General features: G+C 47.6%; 1 protein-coding gene across 2 annotated transcripts in view; it reads right to left on the bottom strand.

Annotated features, from left to right (window-relative positions):
• Window positions 1-17,960, bottom strand: part of CDC42BPA (CDC42 binding protein kinase alpha) — a 1,012,118-nt gene that overhangs the window by 345,178 nt on the left and 648,980 nt on the right. For both annotated transcript variants that reach the window (XM_086927989.1, XM_086927990.1), the window contains exon 14: window positions 1,460-1,570. In XM_086927989.1, coding sequence (XP_086784115.1) covers window positions 1,460-1,570 — 111 coding nt within the window. The remainder of the gene's footprint in view (window positions 1-1,459; window positions 1,571-17,960) is intronic.

Genomic DNA, 17,960 nt, shown 5'->3' with positions numbered 1-17,960 from the left:
TGGCAATTCTTTGACTCCCTTGATGCTACAGTAGACGTTACAGCGAGAGTAGTGGCAGGATGATGTTCACCAGAGGGGAAGGAGGACCTCTGGAGCCAGAATAGTTCTTAATGCTCCTGGGTGAAATGAGTTGACCTCTGTGAGGTGCTAAGTATATCCCTTTTGTAGCGGGGCTTGGGTTCTAGATATGGATCTGCTCCGGCTCACAGAATATTACACTCATGGCCCTTTCGTTTCATGATCTTTCACAATAGGACTTGCAGGTGCCACATTAATCCACATTCATCAATGTCATTATTAGATATAAGTAGTAGACAATTTCCTCTGGACAAGCTGGACACAAGTTTACAACCATGTCTTCATTTTGTAAGATAACACTGCTGTGAAATACATGCAACCTAGTACAGAACGCGTTTGCAATGTTAATTCACAAGCAAACTGGCAGCCAGGAAACCTTTCAGATCCAAAAACCATATGACAATGAGCACAGTGCTTGAAGGACTCCCTTTCTCTATAATTTAAGGTAAGAATATGAACACAGTAGTTAGAGGGAGGAATATCTGCAAGGAGGTATGGGTAAAAATGTGATCAAATGACTGCAGATAAGGGGAGGTGGGCTTTTATATGAAGACATAACATGGGAAAATATTTTAAGGACAGATGAACTTATAAAGTATGCAACACCAACCAAAAAAACACACCAAAGTATCGTTCATCAGGAATTCTAGATGGAAACATACATTCTGATGTCTTAGAAGTGTGATGTTTTCATACTCCCAGGAAGGTTTTCTAATTAAAAATATTTAGGCAAAATACTTTCTTGACGCAAGGAAAAATAAAAACTTTGCAGGTGAAACCTAAAAGTACACCTACGCTATTCTGAACTCTTGGTTCTTTGTAGCTTGCCAAGGGTTAAAACTTACCTGAAAGACCTTCTACATGAAATGTGTAAAAACAAACGCTTCTCAATATTCCACCAGTGGGGTGCGTTTCTAGTTGGGAAAACTCCTTTTGCTGACACCCCTACCAAGTTGAGGACATTCCCTTCATCTTTCCCACCTTGAATAATAATTTACTTCTTCCCTCAAACATTTCTGTGTCCGGGGTGGGAATGTGTCTTAGGAAAGTTTGTGGAAGTCCCCAAACTTGAAATCTTGTGGTGCTCAAACAATCTGTAAGGCATTCCCGCCCAACAGCACCAGCTCCCTATAAATATTTTCATATATGTAACATTACACCATGCTGGGGCAATGGCACCTGTATGTAGGTACATCTTGTGAATACAAAAACATGAATTTATACTAAGTTAGTTGCTCCCCGTACGCAAATGGCCTTGTGAAGGGATGTCACTGTTACTCCTCATTTTCACTTTTGAGAGCATCACTGGTACACTCACTAAACAGAGCTCGAAACGAGTCTTTTCACAGTCCGCACTATCAGGACACTTCTCAACTCTCACCTTGAGCCCTTCCATCTCACTCTCCAGCTGCTTCGAGTAGTGCTCACTCCGCTCCCGTAGTTTCCTCTCCTTTGAAGCTTCTGCTGTGGCAGCTTCTGCTTGTGCTTCCAGCTTTAAAGGATCAGAAGAGAAACACATTTATAGTCTCAGGTTTGAATTCTGTGCAATATAAAAGCAATAATAAAAGTTTTAATAAGAGAAACTAAACCTCAAGGACATCTATTGGCTCAGAGGCACAATCTACCAAGAGCTCAGGTAAGTAAATAAGGCCGAGTCCCAGGCTTTCACTAAACCTGAATCGTTTTTCCTCAATTATTATTTAGAACTCCTAATATTCAGACAAGATCCATTTGTTTCTCGGTTATTTGAACGTTTGGCAAAAGTCGAGGTGGAGAAATGGTGTTTGAAGTGTGCGACCATAAATTTATTATCACAAAATATAATGTGTAATATTCTGTTTTTCGTGCAATCAACACTCACTGATTATTGCCACGGTGGAATTTATTTCAGGGTACATTATACCTGTTATTGTGATGATTATCAGATGGAATATGTCCGGTATTCTTTTCAGATCAGGTAATTAATAAAAATATATATATATCAAATATATTCACTGAAAAAAACAAAGGTTACAAGGACATTATAGTTATGATCAGTTTTCACAAAACCAGTGAAATTCAGCAGTTATAGTTACATGAGCTAACTATAACTTACGCCCCACAATGCACTGCTTATGACCTCACATATTACATCACTCATGACATGATCAGTGACATCACTGATGACACATCAAATACATCACTGATCACATCATCCAGTGAATGGTAGTGTTTCAAAAAAAGCTTCTGAGAGTTAAAGATATATACTAAGTTACAGCATAAGTTAAAATACTATTCTTTTTGTACTATTAATGAGTGAAACTGTTTTTAACTTATGTCATCTGAGTGGCACTGTGACTGTATCAGTGTGGGAGTGGGTGTCTGAGTGGCTGTATGGGTGGCTGTATGGTTGAATAAGCGGATGCATGAGTAGCTGTATGGATGGGTGAGTGGCTGTATCAGTGACTGTGTCGTCTGAGTGTGTGTGTGTGAGTGTCTGTATGGGTGACTGAGTGGCTTTGTGAATGGCTCTATAGGTGAGTGACTGGGTGTGTAAGTGGATGTATGGGTCAGTGAGTGGCTGTTTGATTGGGTGTACGGGTAAGTGAGTGGTTGTTTGAGTGGCTGTTTTGCACAGTAAGTATTTGTGAGAGGCTCTATAGATGAGTGGGCACATGTAGTAGTAGTAAGTAGTAGTAGTAGTAGTTAGCAGTTTTATAAAGCGCATAGTTACCCGCAGGCATCCAAGCGCTGCACTATAGTCCGGCTCAAGAGGGAGAATGGAAGACAAAAAGTCACTTGGGGAAAAGGAGGTCCTCAAGAACTTCCGGAAATGCAGATGACAGGATTCCATGCGCAATTTAGAAGGAAGTGAGTTCCACAGTGAAGCCGCATTAACCGAAAAAAGGTGGCCTCCTGTGCGAGCCTTCTTGAATCTTGGCATTCACGCAAGGCACTCGTTGTCAGAGCGCAGGGGCCTACTAGCCTTGTAGGGTGTAACTAGACTCTTCATGATAGCGATATGAATGTTAGCAGCCCTACATGCCAAGAACAGATGCATACTGGTAAGTAGCATATTCAGTTCGAGGCATGTGGGCTGCTAAATTCATATCTTTGCATAGAATACATAGCAGTCCCTCCATCAGCGGCGGTTGCCCGTGCCAGCTGCAGAAACCTGAAAAAGTGTCTTGAGAACAGCCTGCCCTACAGCCGCTTGTTGTTTGGAATGTACATCAACACAGTAGTGTTTTGTAAAGGTATGTGGTGTAACCCACGTGGCTGCTCTGCAAATATCCTCTAGAGGAATGTTTCCAAGGAAAGCCATGGATGCCCCCAACTTGCGTGTGGAGTGTGCCTTTGGGGGTATTGTTAAAGTGCGCTTGGCTTTATGATAACAGATTTGGATGCACTTAACAATCCATCTGGCTATTCCTGCTTTGGAAATTGGGTTGCCTTTGTGTTGTGGTGAGAAGGCAACAAAGAGTTGTTTTGTCTTCCTAAAGTGTTGTGTCCTGTCTATGTAGTACATCAATGCCCTCCGTACGTCTAAGGTATGGAGCATCCTCTCCGCCACTGTTTGTGGGTTTTGGAAGAATGCAGGCAAATCGATAGTTTGGTTGAGATGAAAGTGTGACACCACCTTTGGAAGGAATTTGGGGTTAGTACGTAGTACCACCCTATTTGGATGAATCTGGATGAAAGGCTCTTGTATCGTGAGTGCTTGCAACTCACTTACGCGTCTTAGTGACGTAATGGCAATTAGGAAAGCAACTTTCCACGTTAGGAATTGCAGTTCGCACGAGTGCATTGGCTCAAACGGTGGTCCCATCAGCCTGGTGAGGACCACATTGAGGTTCCACACGGGAGCTGGCGGTGTTCTTGGGGGAATGACTCGTTTCAGGCCTTCAAGAAACGCTTTAATGGCAGGCACCCTGAAGACTGAGAGATGCTGCCTATTCTGAAGGTAAGCTGCGATGGCGGATAGATGTATCCGAATAGAAGTGTACGCTAGTTTGCACTTGTAAAGGTGTAACAGATAGCAAATGATGTTAGGGATAGACGCATCTAGCGGGTTTATGTCATTGTTTGCACAGTAAATGACAAAACGCTTCCATTTTGCGGCATAGCATGCTCTGGTTGACGGCTTCCTCGCCTCCTTGATGATGTTCATGCATTCAGGAGGTAGGTTCAGGTATCCAAACTCTAAGACTTCAGGAGCCAGATCGCTAGGTTGAGCTGTTGCGGATCTGGATGCTGAATTTCTCCATGGTTCTGCGTCAGAAGTCTGGGCGTGAGGCGCAGTCTTTGATGCGGGACCACTGAGAGCTCGAGGAACGTGGTGTACCATGCTTGGCGCGCCCACGTTGGAGCAACTAGGATGAGTGTCATGGAGTGTTGCCGTAGTTTCCTCGCCACCAGTGGTATCAGGGGTGTCGGGGGAAAAGCGTAAGCAAATTTGCCTGACCAGTTCATCCATATCGCATTGCCCTGCGATTGGGGGTGTGGGAACCTGGCGGCGAAGCTTTGGCATTTTGCGTTCTCCCTTGTGGCGAACAGGTCTATGTCTGGACGCCCCCACCTTTGGAAGTACGGCTGGAGTACCGATGGATGTATCTCCCACTCGTGCATTTGATGACTGTATCTGCTGAGCAGATCCGCCATCTGATTGTCCTTCCCCGGGAGGTGTTCTGCCATGAGGAAGATGTTCCTCTGAATGGCCCACTTCCACATGCTCTGAGCCAGGTGAGACAGCTGTGGTGAGTGGGTGCCCCCCTGTTTTTGGATGTAGTACATCGCGGTCATGTTGTCCGTCCGGACTAACACCACTTTGTTGCACAGATGTACAATGAAGGACTTGAGCGCCATGAAGATCGCCATCAGTTCTAGATAGTTGATGTGCATCTTCTGTTGCTGCGTCGTCCATAGTCCCTGCACTGTGTAAGTGAGCAGGTGTGCTCCCCATCCCTGGAGAGATGCGTCCGTTGTCAGGATAACCTGTGGCACTGGCTCCTGGAACAGTCGGCCCTTGCAAAGGTTGTGTGGAGTCCACCAATGCAGAGAGTTGTATGCCCGACTGGTAACCAACACTAGGTCTGTTAATTGTCCCTGAGCCTGTGTCCACTGATTTGCTAAGCACTCCTGGAGCGGGCGCATATGCAACCGTGCGTGAGGGACTATGAAGATGCAGGAGGCCATCATGCCTATCAACTGCATGAACACTCTTGCTGGAAGCGAGTGTCCCGGTCTGAACTTCTGGATTAAGGACTGCATGCCGTCTATCCTGACCTGGTTTGGTTGTGCCGAGGCCGTCAGGGTGTTGATTGTCGCACCCAGAAACTGCCGGACGTGTGCCGGCTGAAGGTGTGACTTCGGGTAATTCAACGAGAAACCCAGGTCGTGAAGGAGGTGAATGGTAGTCGACATGTCCGCGGCGCACTGCTGTTCCGATCTGGCTTGAACGAGCCAGTCGTCGAGGTAGGGGTAGACATGGATGTTCTGCCTCCTGAGGTGCGCTGCTACAGTCGCCAGACACTTGGTAAAGACCCTTGGGGCAGTTGTGACTCCGAAGGGTAGGACTTTGAACTGATAATGCGTGCCCTGGATAGTGAACCTGAGGTACTTTCTGTGGGACGGATGTAACGGGATGTGGAAATAAGCATCCTTGAGATCCAAGGTTGCTAAGAAGTCTCCTTTGTTTAACATAGGAAGAATCTGTTGCAGTGTGAGCATGTGGAAATGCTCTGACAGTATGTACAGATTGAGGGGACGGAGATCCAGAATTGGCCGTAGAGATCCATCCTTTTTTGGAATGAGGAAGTACAGAGAATAAACCCCTGTGCCTTCCTCCCCCACTGGCACGAGCTCGATTGCCCCTTTTTGCAGCATCACCAACACTTCCTGCTGCAATAAGTGCAAGTGCTCTGCGGACATAGGCCTTTACCTTGGTGGAATGTTGGGTGGAGTGGACTTTAACTCTAGACAATAACCGTACTGGATTAGCTGTCGCACCCACCTGTCTGTGGTGATGTTGGTCCAGACGGGCAGGAACTGTTGTATTCTCCCCCCGACAGGTGTTAAATGGTCGGGGGGCAGTGACAGAGAGTCACTGGTTGCTTGGGGCAGAGGAGCGTGAATTGTTGCCTCCTTTGCCACGTCCTTTGTTGCTGTTTCCCCTGTAGCCCCTCTTGTTTTGTTTGGGGTACGAGGACTGTGCTCCACCTCTAGGGAACTGTGACTGTTGACCCATCTGTCCTCTGGTGACTCCACGGGCACCTGAGCGACGAAAATTATTGCCCCGAAACTGCTGAGATTGTAGGGCCCCCATCGATTTAGCAGTTTCAGTGTCCTTTTTAATCTTTTCCAGGGTGGTGTCAACATCTGGACCAAACAGTCTATCCGGATTGACTGGTTGATTAAGTATGGTTGTTTGAATGTCAGGTTTGAACCCCGATATGCGGAGCCAAGCCTGTCTTCTGAGCATGACACTGGTGTTAACGGCCCTAGCGGCTGTGTCCGCGACATCAAGTGCGCACTTTATGGCCGCGTTGGAGATCAGTTGTCCCTCTTGTATAATCATTTTGGTGCCTTCTTGAAACTGCGGAGGCAGGTGTTCTACAATCTGCTCTAGTGTGTCGTAATGTGATCGATCATAACGTGCCAGTAGTGCCTGTGTATTTGCAATACGCCAGAAATTGGCAGCCTGTGCAGCCACTCTTTTGCCTCCTGCCTCTAGCACTTTGGACTCCTTATCCGGGGGAGGAGCTTCACCCGTTGTTTGGGAGTTGGCCCTCTTGCGTGCGTTTGCTACCACCAAGGAGTCAAGCGGCAACTGTCCTCGAATGTATGCAGGGTCTGCAGGCGCTGGTCTGTACTTTTTTTCAATACGTGGGTTGACCACCCTCGCCCTGGTAGGCTCTTTAAAGATGTCCGCAGCGTGCTTGAGGACCCCTTTGAGCATAGGCAGTGTCTTTACATTTCTTTCCGAAACTGAAAACGTGTCGAATAGAAAGTCTTCCTCAACTGGGTCAGCATGCATGTCCACATCATGATTAGCAGCTGCCCTCTCAATTAGTGCATGAAAACCTGCAGAATCCTCCGTAGGGGATGCACGTGTACTGAAGGACTGTGGGTCTTGCCCCACATCTTGGTTGCCTTGGTCCCCAATGCCATAATAAGAATCTGGCTGTGCATCAGGTTCATTTACTGGGAACGTGTATTGTTCCTCTTCACCATAGTCCCCACTGTCAGAGTGGTCTGGAGACGGTGTTGGGCTCCTTCCCAGAGGAGGCAGAATAGGTTCCATGAGGACAGAGGCGTCCTGTGGAAACTTCTTCTTCTTTAGGGGAATGACGTAGGATTCCACCGGCTGCGAAGTGATCTTCCTTTTATAAAGGGTTAACTTCCCCGTGTCCGCGTCAATAAAACACTCCGAATCCTCTTCAGGGTCGAGCACTTGACCCGAAGATGTCCCCGCCGTAGAAGAATCCGACTTCTTTGGCGTCGATTTCGAGGAAAAGGCCTTTGGCACCACTTTTGGCGGTAGAAGGAAGAGGAGCTTGCTTGCCGGCTTGACCGGGACATCTGCCGCCTTCTGCGTCGATGGCGTTGGCGTCGACGAGGAAAAAACCTTGTCCTTAATTCTTTGTAGTGAAGCAGCCACGAGAGATGCGTCGGTGACCGATGTCTTTGGCACCGACGAGGTGGCCTTGCCTTCGGATGCGACGTTCCGTTGGTCTTTTGGAGGGATGGACGGCGCCGACCCCGAGTCCCTGGAGCGATGCGCAGATGTCCCCGTTGGAGCCGGTGCTGTGTCGGTTGCTTTAGCAGGCTTCGCCGGCGCCGGCGCGTTTGTCTTGTGCGTGCCACCCTTCTTAGAGGATCTCTCCTCCGGCGCCGATTTCGACCCTGTGGAATCGCTGTGTTTCTTCGACTTCTGCGGACCGGAGGTCGACGGAGTCGATGAGGCCGCCGGTTTATTTGTTTTTGCCGTTGCGACCGCCATCTTAGGGACGTTCGAGTCCTTAACTTTCGGTTTCGGTTTCGGGTCGGCCATTTTAGGTGCAGTCGATACCGTTGCTTTCAGTTTCGGTTTCGAAACCCTAGGCGCAGCAAGTATGTCCGTGGCCGGGCCGACAGGCGGGGCCGTGGCTTGCGCTACAGGGTCTTGGGTAAGGCCGACAGGCGATCCCGCGACCCCCTCCTGATGTTCTTCAACTTCGGGGCATAGCTCGTCCCCTGAGCTATCTTCCTCGGCCCCATAAACCATCACGTCGTCCCCTACCTCGTCGACGTATTCAAGGCCCTGACCCACGACTCCGTCGTCGTCATATTCCGGATCGGCCTCGACCTCCGTCTCAGGCGGGGAGATTTGAAGATGATGGCTCTGGTCCTCCTCTTCTTGGTCGCCGAAGATGTTATCTGGATCCGGGGCCGCCTGTTTGGCCACAAGGCGCACCGCGCGCCGAATCGTGAGAGTTTTCTTCGACCTGAACTTCGCACAGGCCCGGCAACTTCCTTCGTCATGGTCTGGCGAAAGGCACTTATTACAGACCGGGTGTACATCTATATGTGGGTATTTGGACCCACAGAGCGGACAGAGTTTAAACGGACTCCGCTCCATGTTGGGAACTTGGTGTCGAGTCGCGATGAGAAGGCCTCGATGTCCGAAGAGTTGTAAGAAACTCCGGTGATTCCGGCTCCGAGAGACGGAAGAAACTCGAGACCGTACGCAAACAATACCGACGTAAAGAACCCAAAGCCTTTTGGCCGTAAAAAATGATGTTTATTCGGTTCCGACGGAGAGACGTCGAGACCGCATCCGAACCCAATGGCGGAAAAAAACAATCTGGGGATGGAGCCGATGCCCATGCGCACTGTAGTCCAGGGGAGGAGCCACCCATCTCAGGATACTTCGAAGACTCTTCCAGGACAACAATGTGCGATCATCCGGACCCAACACTAGGTGGCGATCTAATGCAAAGATATGAATTTAGCAGCCCACATGCCTCGAACATAAAGATTTAAACTTAATCCTGTCACGGATGGGGAGCCAATGAAGCGATTTAAGTGCAGGTTTTGCTGACATCCTAACTGAAGTACCCGTTAATAGCCTAGCTGCGGCATTTTGTGTCTGTTGAAGTTTATTGATGGTGGCTTCAGGGGCCCCCAAAAAGATGGCATTACTGTAGTCCAGTCTGGACAAAACTAGTCCCTGCACTAACAGCTTCCTAGAATGCTGGGGAAGGAGGGGAAGAACTTTACGAGCAGACCGTAGAAGGCCAAAGCAGATTCCTGTTGTTTTTTTTGCTTGTGTTTTAAGCGAGACGTCCTGTTCCAACCAGAACCCTAAGCTTTTAATTTCTTTTTTGGGACTGGGGGATCCCCTAGACAAGCAGGCCAGATGGTAGTAGGTAAAGAAGTGCCCTTATGACCCAGTACCATGATTTCGGTTTTTGACCCATTTAATTTGAGAGAGGAGTCACACATCCAGGCATGTATTTTCGTCAAGCAAGAAGGAAGGTTGTCCGGGCATTGATGAAGTTGGGAGAGTGAGACGACCAATTGAGTGTCGTCTGCGTAGCTTACAATTTTAAACCCAATCGGGACAACCACATCCTCCAGGGGGGCCATGTACACATTAAACAAAGTGGGGCTTAAAAGAGCCCTGAGGCACGCCACATTGGAGGGGGATTGAGGCAGATCGTGAGTTGCCTTCCCAGACCTGAAAAGTGCGGTTTTTCAGGTAAGATGTTAACCAAGCCAGGGCGGAGCCCCTTACAGCCACCTCAGCCAGGCGCTGGATCAGGACACGGTGGTTAACCGTGTCAAAGGCTGCACTAAGATCCAGGAGGATCACTGCCACTGATCCCCCTGAGTCCAAGATGCACCTTGCCTCCTCGATGACGGAGAGGAGGGCCGTATCTGTGCCCTGGCCTGGGCGGAATCCGGTTTGAGAGCTCCGCAAAAGTTTGTTTAACTCCAGAAAGTGGGAAAGTTGGAAATTCACCAGTCTTTCCGCGATCTTACTAAGTCCTGGGAGTAGTGAGATGGGTCATCTCCAATGGGTCAAGATGTGGTTTCTTTAAGAGGGCCTTTACAATGGCCCATTTACAACTGGGCGGAACAATGCCCTGGGAAAGTGAGGTGTTAATGAGCTCAGTTGCTGGAGTAGCAATGGTACTAGCAATCGGTTTAAGAAACCGCATAGGAACCGGGTCACTAGGAGAGCCACTTTTCATGGCTGCTAGAACTTTAAGGAATTCCTCACCTGAGACTGGATTAAAAGCGTTAAGCTGAGGGCCAACGGCCGGGAGCAGGCTGTCTGCGTTAGCTTGGGTGACCAGTTGAGGCAGGGTAGTTAAGATATTTTTGATTTTTAAGTCAAAATAGTTTGCAAATTCATCGCACTTGGCTCCTGACGAATCTTGAGACATAGGGGGTTCAGGGACCTTCAGTAGTTCTTTAATAATCTGATAGGATTCTCTGGTGGAATTAGAGGAATTTTTTATTCTTTCGTCGAAGAATATTGTCTTGGCCTCTCTAAGGGCGATTTTGTATGATCTAATAGCAGCACGGTATATATCTTTGTTTGTATTGCTCCAATCTTTCCTCCAAGTATGCTCGAGCTTCTTATAATCTTTTCTTAGGATTCTGAGCTCAGGAGTATACCAGGGGCAGAGCCTACTCTCCCAGTCTTTTTCCCTACTCTTTTTTTTGGTAGGATATGGTCTAATGAACTCGTGAGCCAATTATTTAAGTTAGTATCAGCAGTCACGGGGTCCAGATCATGGGGAGGGATGGAGTGTTCGAGTAAGTGAGTCCAGTTCTCAGCGGAGAGCTTAGACCAAGCCCTTTCCAAAGTATAAATCCTAGGGGTTTGTGATATTTCAAACTCACCCTGCCAAGAAAAAGGGACCAAGAAATGGTCTGACCAGGGGAGGGGGAAGTGGGAGCTAGCCTGAAGTGACCGAATATTGGTGAAAACAGGGTCAAGAAGGTGGCCTTTATTATGTGTAGCGCCCATATTAATTAGTAACATCTTGTATGATCTAAGATCGAGTTGGAGGTCCTCCGCCACTGCATCAAGGGGGTCATCAAAATGAAGGTTGAGATCTCCAAGGATGTTGAAATTGGTGGAGGAATGCGCCAGGGCTGTAACTGTTTCTAAGAGGGAGTTAACAAAGTGGCTAGAGTTCCCAGGGGGGCGGTACACTAAAAGGCCTGTAAAAGAGATGGTAGGAGATAGTTGGAAAGAAAAATGGCAGCTTTCAGACTGCGAAATGCCGCCATCCTTCACTCTACAAACGAAGTGATCTTTGTAAATTATGTCCAGTCCACCCCTTCTACCAGCAGGCCTAGTCAGAGTGAATTAGAAACCCCGGGGGGAGAGCCCGGACAATGTCAGCCTCTGAGTTGGCGGTTAGCCATATTTCCGTAAGGAATAATAGATCTAATTTGTGGTCCTGTAGCATAAAATTAATCTCCAGAGAGTGCTTAGGGAGGGACCTACAATTCAAAAGGGCCATGCGCACATCCGTGGGGGCTGGAGAGTCAGGATTAAATCCCCGCAAATAGGAGCTACAGAGACTACAGTGAGTGTAGATGTTTTCCTGCTTATGTACATAATGGCAGAGCGTATTTTTAGGGGGTCTCAATAGAAGAAGGTCCTTCCGTGTGTAACGGATATAGCCGTCTGGAAAATCGGGCATAGGTTCTGGCCCGAGGCCCAGCTGGGCACACAGCTGGGCACAGACGGGCTTGCCTCTGGCGCGCCTCCGGTGCGCCCGGTGCGCGGACGGGGAATGCCGTTCATTTTATAGTGCAGGGCCCCAACTCGGCCGTGGCACTAGAACGCTGTCCTCCTCCTCACCCAAGATGGCGCCCGCTGTCTGCGCCTGGGGGTGAGAGGATCGTGAATCAACCAAGCCCTAAATCGGCTCAGAGAAGACTACATAGGTCCCACGGGGGAAAGCAGGCAAACAGAAAATAATGTGGCAGGTAAGAAAGGGGCAGTTGTGCTGAGATGGACAGATAAGTGGATTTTAAAAAGCGGCAATATTAAAAGCAATTAAGCACAAATTAGAGATAAAGTGTCCTAACTCCCGGCTTCCGCCTCAGGAGCGAGATCTAGCGAGTTACCTATCTGTTCCCTGCGTCCAATTTATAGTGCAAGGCCCCAAATCGGCCGTGGCACTAGAACGTGGTCCTCCTTACATGAGTGTTGTACTGATGTAAGTGGTTTTGTGGGTGAGTGAATAGATGTGTGAGTGGATGTATGGGTAAGTGAGTAGCTCCGTTAGTAGCTGTATGGGTGACTGAGTGGTTGAATGGGTGAGTTAGTAGTTGTGTGAGTGACTGTGAATGGGTATGTGAGTGGTTGTATAGGTATGTGACTAAGTGTGTGAGTGACTGTGTGGGTGAGCGTGTGTGTCCTTAGTTGCATGGGTCTGTGAATGGGTATGCGAGTGCTTGCGTGGGTGTACGAGAGGTTGTATGAAGGTGTGAGTAGGTGTATGAGTGGTTCTGTGGGTGATGTCATCAGTGATGTAATATGTGAGATCATAAGCAGTGCATTACAGGGACATAAGTTCTAGCTAGCTCAGGTAACTCCAACTGCTGAATTTCGCTGGTTTTGCACAAGTGAAATTTCAGCCTAACTATAACGGCCCTGTAACCTTCGTTTTTTTTTTGTCAACTTCTAAGGTTTTTTTAATTCTATTTTTTAACTATGAAATCCATGTAACCTTTATTTTTTTCAGTGAATTTCTAAGGTTTTTAAAAATCTATTTCCTAACTATAAGGTCTCTGTAACCTTTGTTTTATTCAGTGAATTTCTACGTTTTTAACATTTTATTTCCTAACAGTAACCACTAACCTTTGACAGTGAGTGTGGGTGAGTGAGTGCATGAGTGTCTCAGTAGGTCTGTGAGTGAGTGTGAGAGTGTCTGAGTAGGTCTGTACATGGGTGTGTGAGTCTCTGAGTGGGTCTGTTAGTGGGTGCATGAGTGAGCGTCTGAACGGGTGCGAGAGTCTCTGAGTGGGTGCATGTGTGAGTCTCTGAGGGGGTCTGTGTGTGTGTGTCTCTCTCTCATTGGGTCTGTGAGTGGGTGAATGAGTTCTTGAACAGATCTGTGAGTGGGTGCATGATGGTTTAGTATGCCTGTCAGTGGTGCGTGAGTCTGAGTGGATGCATGAGTGGGTTTGTAAGTAAGTATGTGAGTGGGTGCATGGCAAACAAAAGTAAGGCGCACAGGGGAGCAGAACCTTGTGCCAGCTCCCTCTATGATGGTACTCCTGTCCAGTTTTCCTGCAGTCCCCTACCCTCTGCTGCCTTTGGTTTAGTGCGTCCGCTGCTCGTTTTTCTGCTTCTTCTCTGCTTGCTCCTGCTCTCTATTTTGCCTCTTTCAGCTTATTATTTTGCCTCTTTCTGCTTGCTCCTGACCATTATTTTGCCTCTTTCTGCTCGTTTCTGACCTTTATTCTGCAGCTTGATGTTGGTTTCTGACCTCTTATTAGTCTCTTCCTTCTCTTTTATGACCTTTATGCTGCCTCCTTCTGACCTTTATTCTGCCTCTTTCAGCTCATTTCCCATCTTTATTTTGCCTCTTACTGCTTATCACCTTTATTTTGCCTCTTTCTACTCGTTTCTCACATTTATTTTGCCTTTTGCTGCTCGTTTCTGACCTTTATTCTGCCTCCTACTGCTTTTTGCTTACCTTTATTCTGCCTCTTTCTGCTCCCTTCTGACCTTTATTCTGCCTCTTTCTGCTCGTTTCTCATCTTTATTTTGCTGCTTTCTGCTTACCCTTTTGTTGCCTATTTCTGCTTGTTTATCACCTTCATTTTGCCTCTTTCTACTCGTTGCTGACCTTTATTCTGCTACTTTCTGCTCGTTTTTGACCTTTATTCTGCCTCTTTCAGCTTGTTTCTCACCATTATCTTGCCTCTTTCTGCTCGTTGCTGACCATTATTCTGCCTCTTTCTGATATTTTTTCACCTTTATTCTGCTTCTTTCTGCTCATTTATCACCTTTATTTTGCCTCTTTTCCCGCGGGACTGTGGGGGGAACCTCAAACAGTATCCTGCCTCTTGCGAGATAAGGCATTGCTCTTGCATGAAGGGAGCTGCTGGAAAGACAGCTTCCTCTGTGCAGGAACAATCATTTCATCTCTTTCCCTGCCCGCATGTCAGCAGGAGCGGTCAAAGTTCCCATAAAGCAAAAGCTAACATCTGTGTCCCGTGGGTGGGCACTTCGGGACACAACAGGAGCCGGCCCTGGGGTGGTGGCGGTCCACAGGGTCATGTACGGCTGAAGGACAGGGTCATGTACGGCTCCAGGACAGGGTCATGTATGGCTCCAGGACGGGGCCGCATGGCCCCCCTCCTTCATTTTGGACGGGACACCCTGAGGAGGTGGTGGTCCCCGGAGCCGAAAATGGCCTGGGAGGATGGTTGTGCAGCCCCCCTCCTTCTTATGAAAACAGAGTGGAGGTGGGGGGGGGGGTCCCCAAAGCTCGAGGGAGGGTCTGCGCTCTACATCACTTTGCTTTAAAGGCATTCCATTGGTGGTATAGGGGTGTTTCCACTCAACCACCCACATTTATTACCAATAGTAGTCAGGGCTTGGAACCGAAAAATAAAGCCTTTTTGAAACTGGCATATAAAAAGAGAAATGTTTTTATCTCTCCTAGCTTTTGCTACTATGAACTGTACAGCACACATCCAAAGTTGGAATTTTTTTTAAGTTGGGCACAATATGATGAAGACGTGAGTACATGGTGCTAGGCTGCCTGACTGTGCGTCAAGGCCACTAACACATCACTGTACAACATCACAGATTGAACAGAATTCCTGTCATCATCATATGCACAATACACTCAAAATCATACGGTAGTCTAAGAGCCTGATTTAGATTTCAGCGGATAGGTTACTCCGTCACAACGTTGACGGATACCCCATCCACCGAAATGTAAACCCCATAAGATTTTATTGGATTTACATTGCGGCGGACAGGATATCCGTCACTGTTGTGACGGAGGAACCCGTCCGGCAAAATCTAAATCGGTCCCCAAGTCTTTGCTCCGTCAGCGTTACATACTTTCAAGTTATGCTGGCAAATTATATACTATCATTCAATCATTCATCAACATATCTGTTGTGAAAAAGTTAGATTAAACCTACTATTAACACAAACACTCTGAATGGCATCAAAGTTACATGATAAGGTACGGTAGCTCTAAATCTAACAACCTGGAAGCAGGATGTGGGTGAGATGGACACAGTAGACTGGGAAGAAGCCCTAATGCACCACGGGGAGGTGGCAATAAAGTCACGGCTATGACTCATTCAGTTGCGTACACCTTATTACTTGTTGGGAATTTTGAGACTCACCCTCCCCAACATTATTGACCAACCTAAGCCCCTGCTTACATACACCCACCATTTAGTGATTGTAACCAAATAACAGCAATTATATCAGTCAGATATTATATAGCACTACCAGTACAAGAACAAACATCCTTCATTGGCACGACAACATGGCCATGTTCATACATATACCCACCTGAGATACATACATTAACCAGGGATGTGAAATTCCTATAGCCCGACGCCCAGGACATATTGTTTGGGGTCAAGGGCAGCACGTTTTCATGCGTATTTTGTTCTTGGGACAAGTAGGCCCCACCCCCTGCAGCACAAACCCTTTGAGGACAGTTTGCAGGGCCACATTATAGATTAGAAAAGAGCACTGTCTGCAGTGAAGGTAATATTTTTGTCCATATGTTAATGCTGTTCATAAAGCCTTTATTATTAGGGTGAGCATGCTAAGTAAATGTTGATAGCTCTTTTAATTTCAGTAAATTTTTATTGTTTTTTACATACACGTACACATACATATAAGACATACAAAATATACTTTTAATGGATAGCTCGTTCCAGGGTTTCTACCCAGGCTCGTTTGGGTCGTGTAGCTCTACTTTACAGATGTATACATGCTAGGCTGATCCCCTTAGGTGACTGCCCTACTGACAGTGGCTCCAGTATAAAAATGGATACACACATTTTCAAAGCCTAGCAATATGAGGCTATATATATAACTGTCCGTGAATACTTTCTGATTTGATGCAAATATTTGCAGAAGCTTGAAAGCAAGATTGATGATTCTTTGCTTTCAAAATAAAATGTTCTTAAAAAAATGAAAGCAGGAAAAAAAACATTTGGCTAAACTACTGTAACATTTCAGGTACCATTTCTTTGCAGCATCATTTAGTAACATGTGTTGATGCATGCTGGTATTTTCCAAAACATTTCATAATGAAAAATCAGTGTAAACAGTTTCAACAAGATTATGGGGAACAACAATAAACCAGCATTGGCAAAGCCAGTAGTCTGAAATTGGTGGTCAGCTTTTTAGTTTTGTCAATGTGTGAACTGTTTTGGCATGGTTTTTGTAAACCTTATTAGTGTGGGAGCTGCTGGGCCCTCACCATTATAACAAACATTGGCAAAAGCAAAAATGTTTTTGGTCTCAAAAAGCACACACTGCCACAGTGGTTACTGGCACTGAACAAAACTACTTAGTGTGCTGATATGCCTCTTGTGAAAGAGCAGAATGCTGTCACTCACAGTGAAGCCAGCTGACGTAGAGAGAGAGAGAGAGAGAGAGACATATTTTAAAAATAAACGCAAAAGGTCATGGTCAACACCAGACCAAATTAGGGACCCAATTATTGAAGAAAGTCTCAAAAGTGCACCCATGGTATATGTCCTTTCATTAAGGGCAGCTATATAGCTTTCGTGAATTCACAATAATTTATAGAAGTAGCTCAAGACATTGTACTCCTAGAAAATATTTGTGAACTGCATTTTAGCATGAGCAAATATGCATGTGTCTCATGGATCATCTGAGTGTTTGCAAGTTCACTTTCCTTCCAACCACTTTTTCCCAACTCTGGGAGAAGGTTAATGTCTGCCATTGTCAGGAGTAAATTAACAACATTTATCAGTATGGGAAAAGATCAGAGAAGAGTCACCCCCCACGCCGCAGGTTCGCCCCTGGCCTCGGCGTCCCCCTGCCGCTACCGCTGCTGTTGGCCACACTTGTGTCTGAACTGTGCTTTTTATTTACTTCTGTACTTGTGGTAGTTCTCGTTTTTTTGCATAGCTGCCCCTGCCGCTACCTCTGCTGTTGCCCACACCTGTGTTGAACTGTACAATTTTCTTTCTCTCGGTTCTTGTGGTATTTATCCTTTTTCCCCTTAACTGTTGTATCCCTCTGGTGTGCCCCCCCCGCTCCCCGTTTCCCGCCGCTGCTCCCTCGCGGCCTGCCCCGCCCCTTTCTCTTCTGTGCCCTCCGCCCATTGGCCGCCCTGCTCCCGCCTCCCTGCTGCTCCTCCCTCCCACTTCGCCTCATATGGAGGCCGCACGGCGGCCGCGCCGATTGTGCGCCGAAGGCGTGGCAAAGGCAAGCCCGTCTGCGCCCGTCCACGCCTGGACCGCGCCCAGCGCCAGGACCCCTGGCCCTCGGCGATGCCAGCCAACCCGACGGACTTACAACGCCACCACCCTCCACGCTCTCAACGCTGGTCGGAACCCCGCCTGCTACCGAGCCACCCCGAAACGCACCCACGGACCCTTCACCTGCCAAGCCTGCAAACTCACCTGCCTCCGAACCTGCACCGCACCCGCCAAGCCAAGCACCAGCAACAACCACCTCAAGTGCATCCTGCTCAACACCCGCTCCGTCCACAGGCACGCCGTCGAACTCTGGAACCTCCTCAACACAACATCACCAGACGTCGCCTTCATCACAGAAACCTGGATGAACGCCTCCTCAGCCCCCGACATCCCCATAGCCATCCCGGATGGCTACAAGATCACCCGGAGGGACCGCGCCAACCAAA

Source organism: Lissotriton vulgaris, chromosome 6 (assembly GCF_964263255.1).
Source record: "Lissotriton vulgaris chromosome 6, aLisVul1.2, whole genome shotgun sequence".
Classification (NCBI taxonomy): domain Eukaryota; kingdom Metazoa; phylum Chordata; class Amphibia; order Caudata; family Salamandridae; genus Lissotriton; species Lissotriton vulgaris.
The sequence above is the reverse complement of the archived record's forward strand: the minus strand, read 5'-3'. Positions and strand labels throughout refer to the sequence as shown.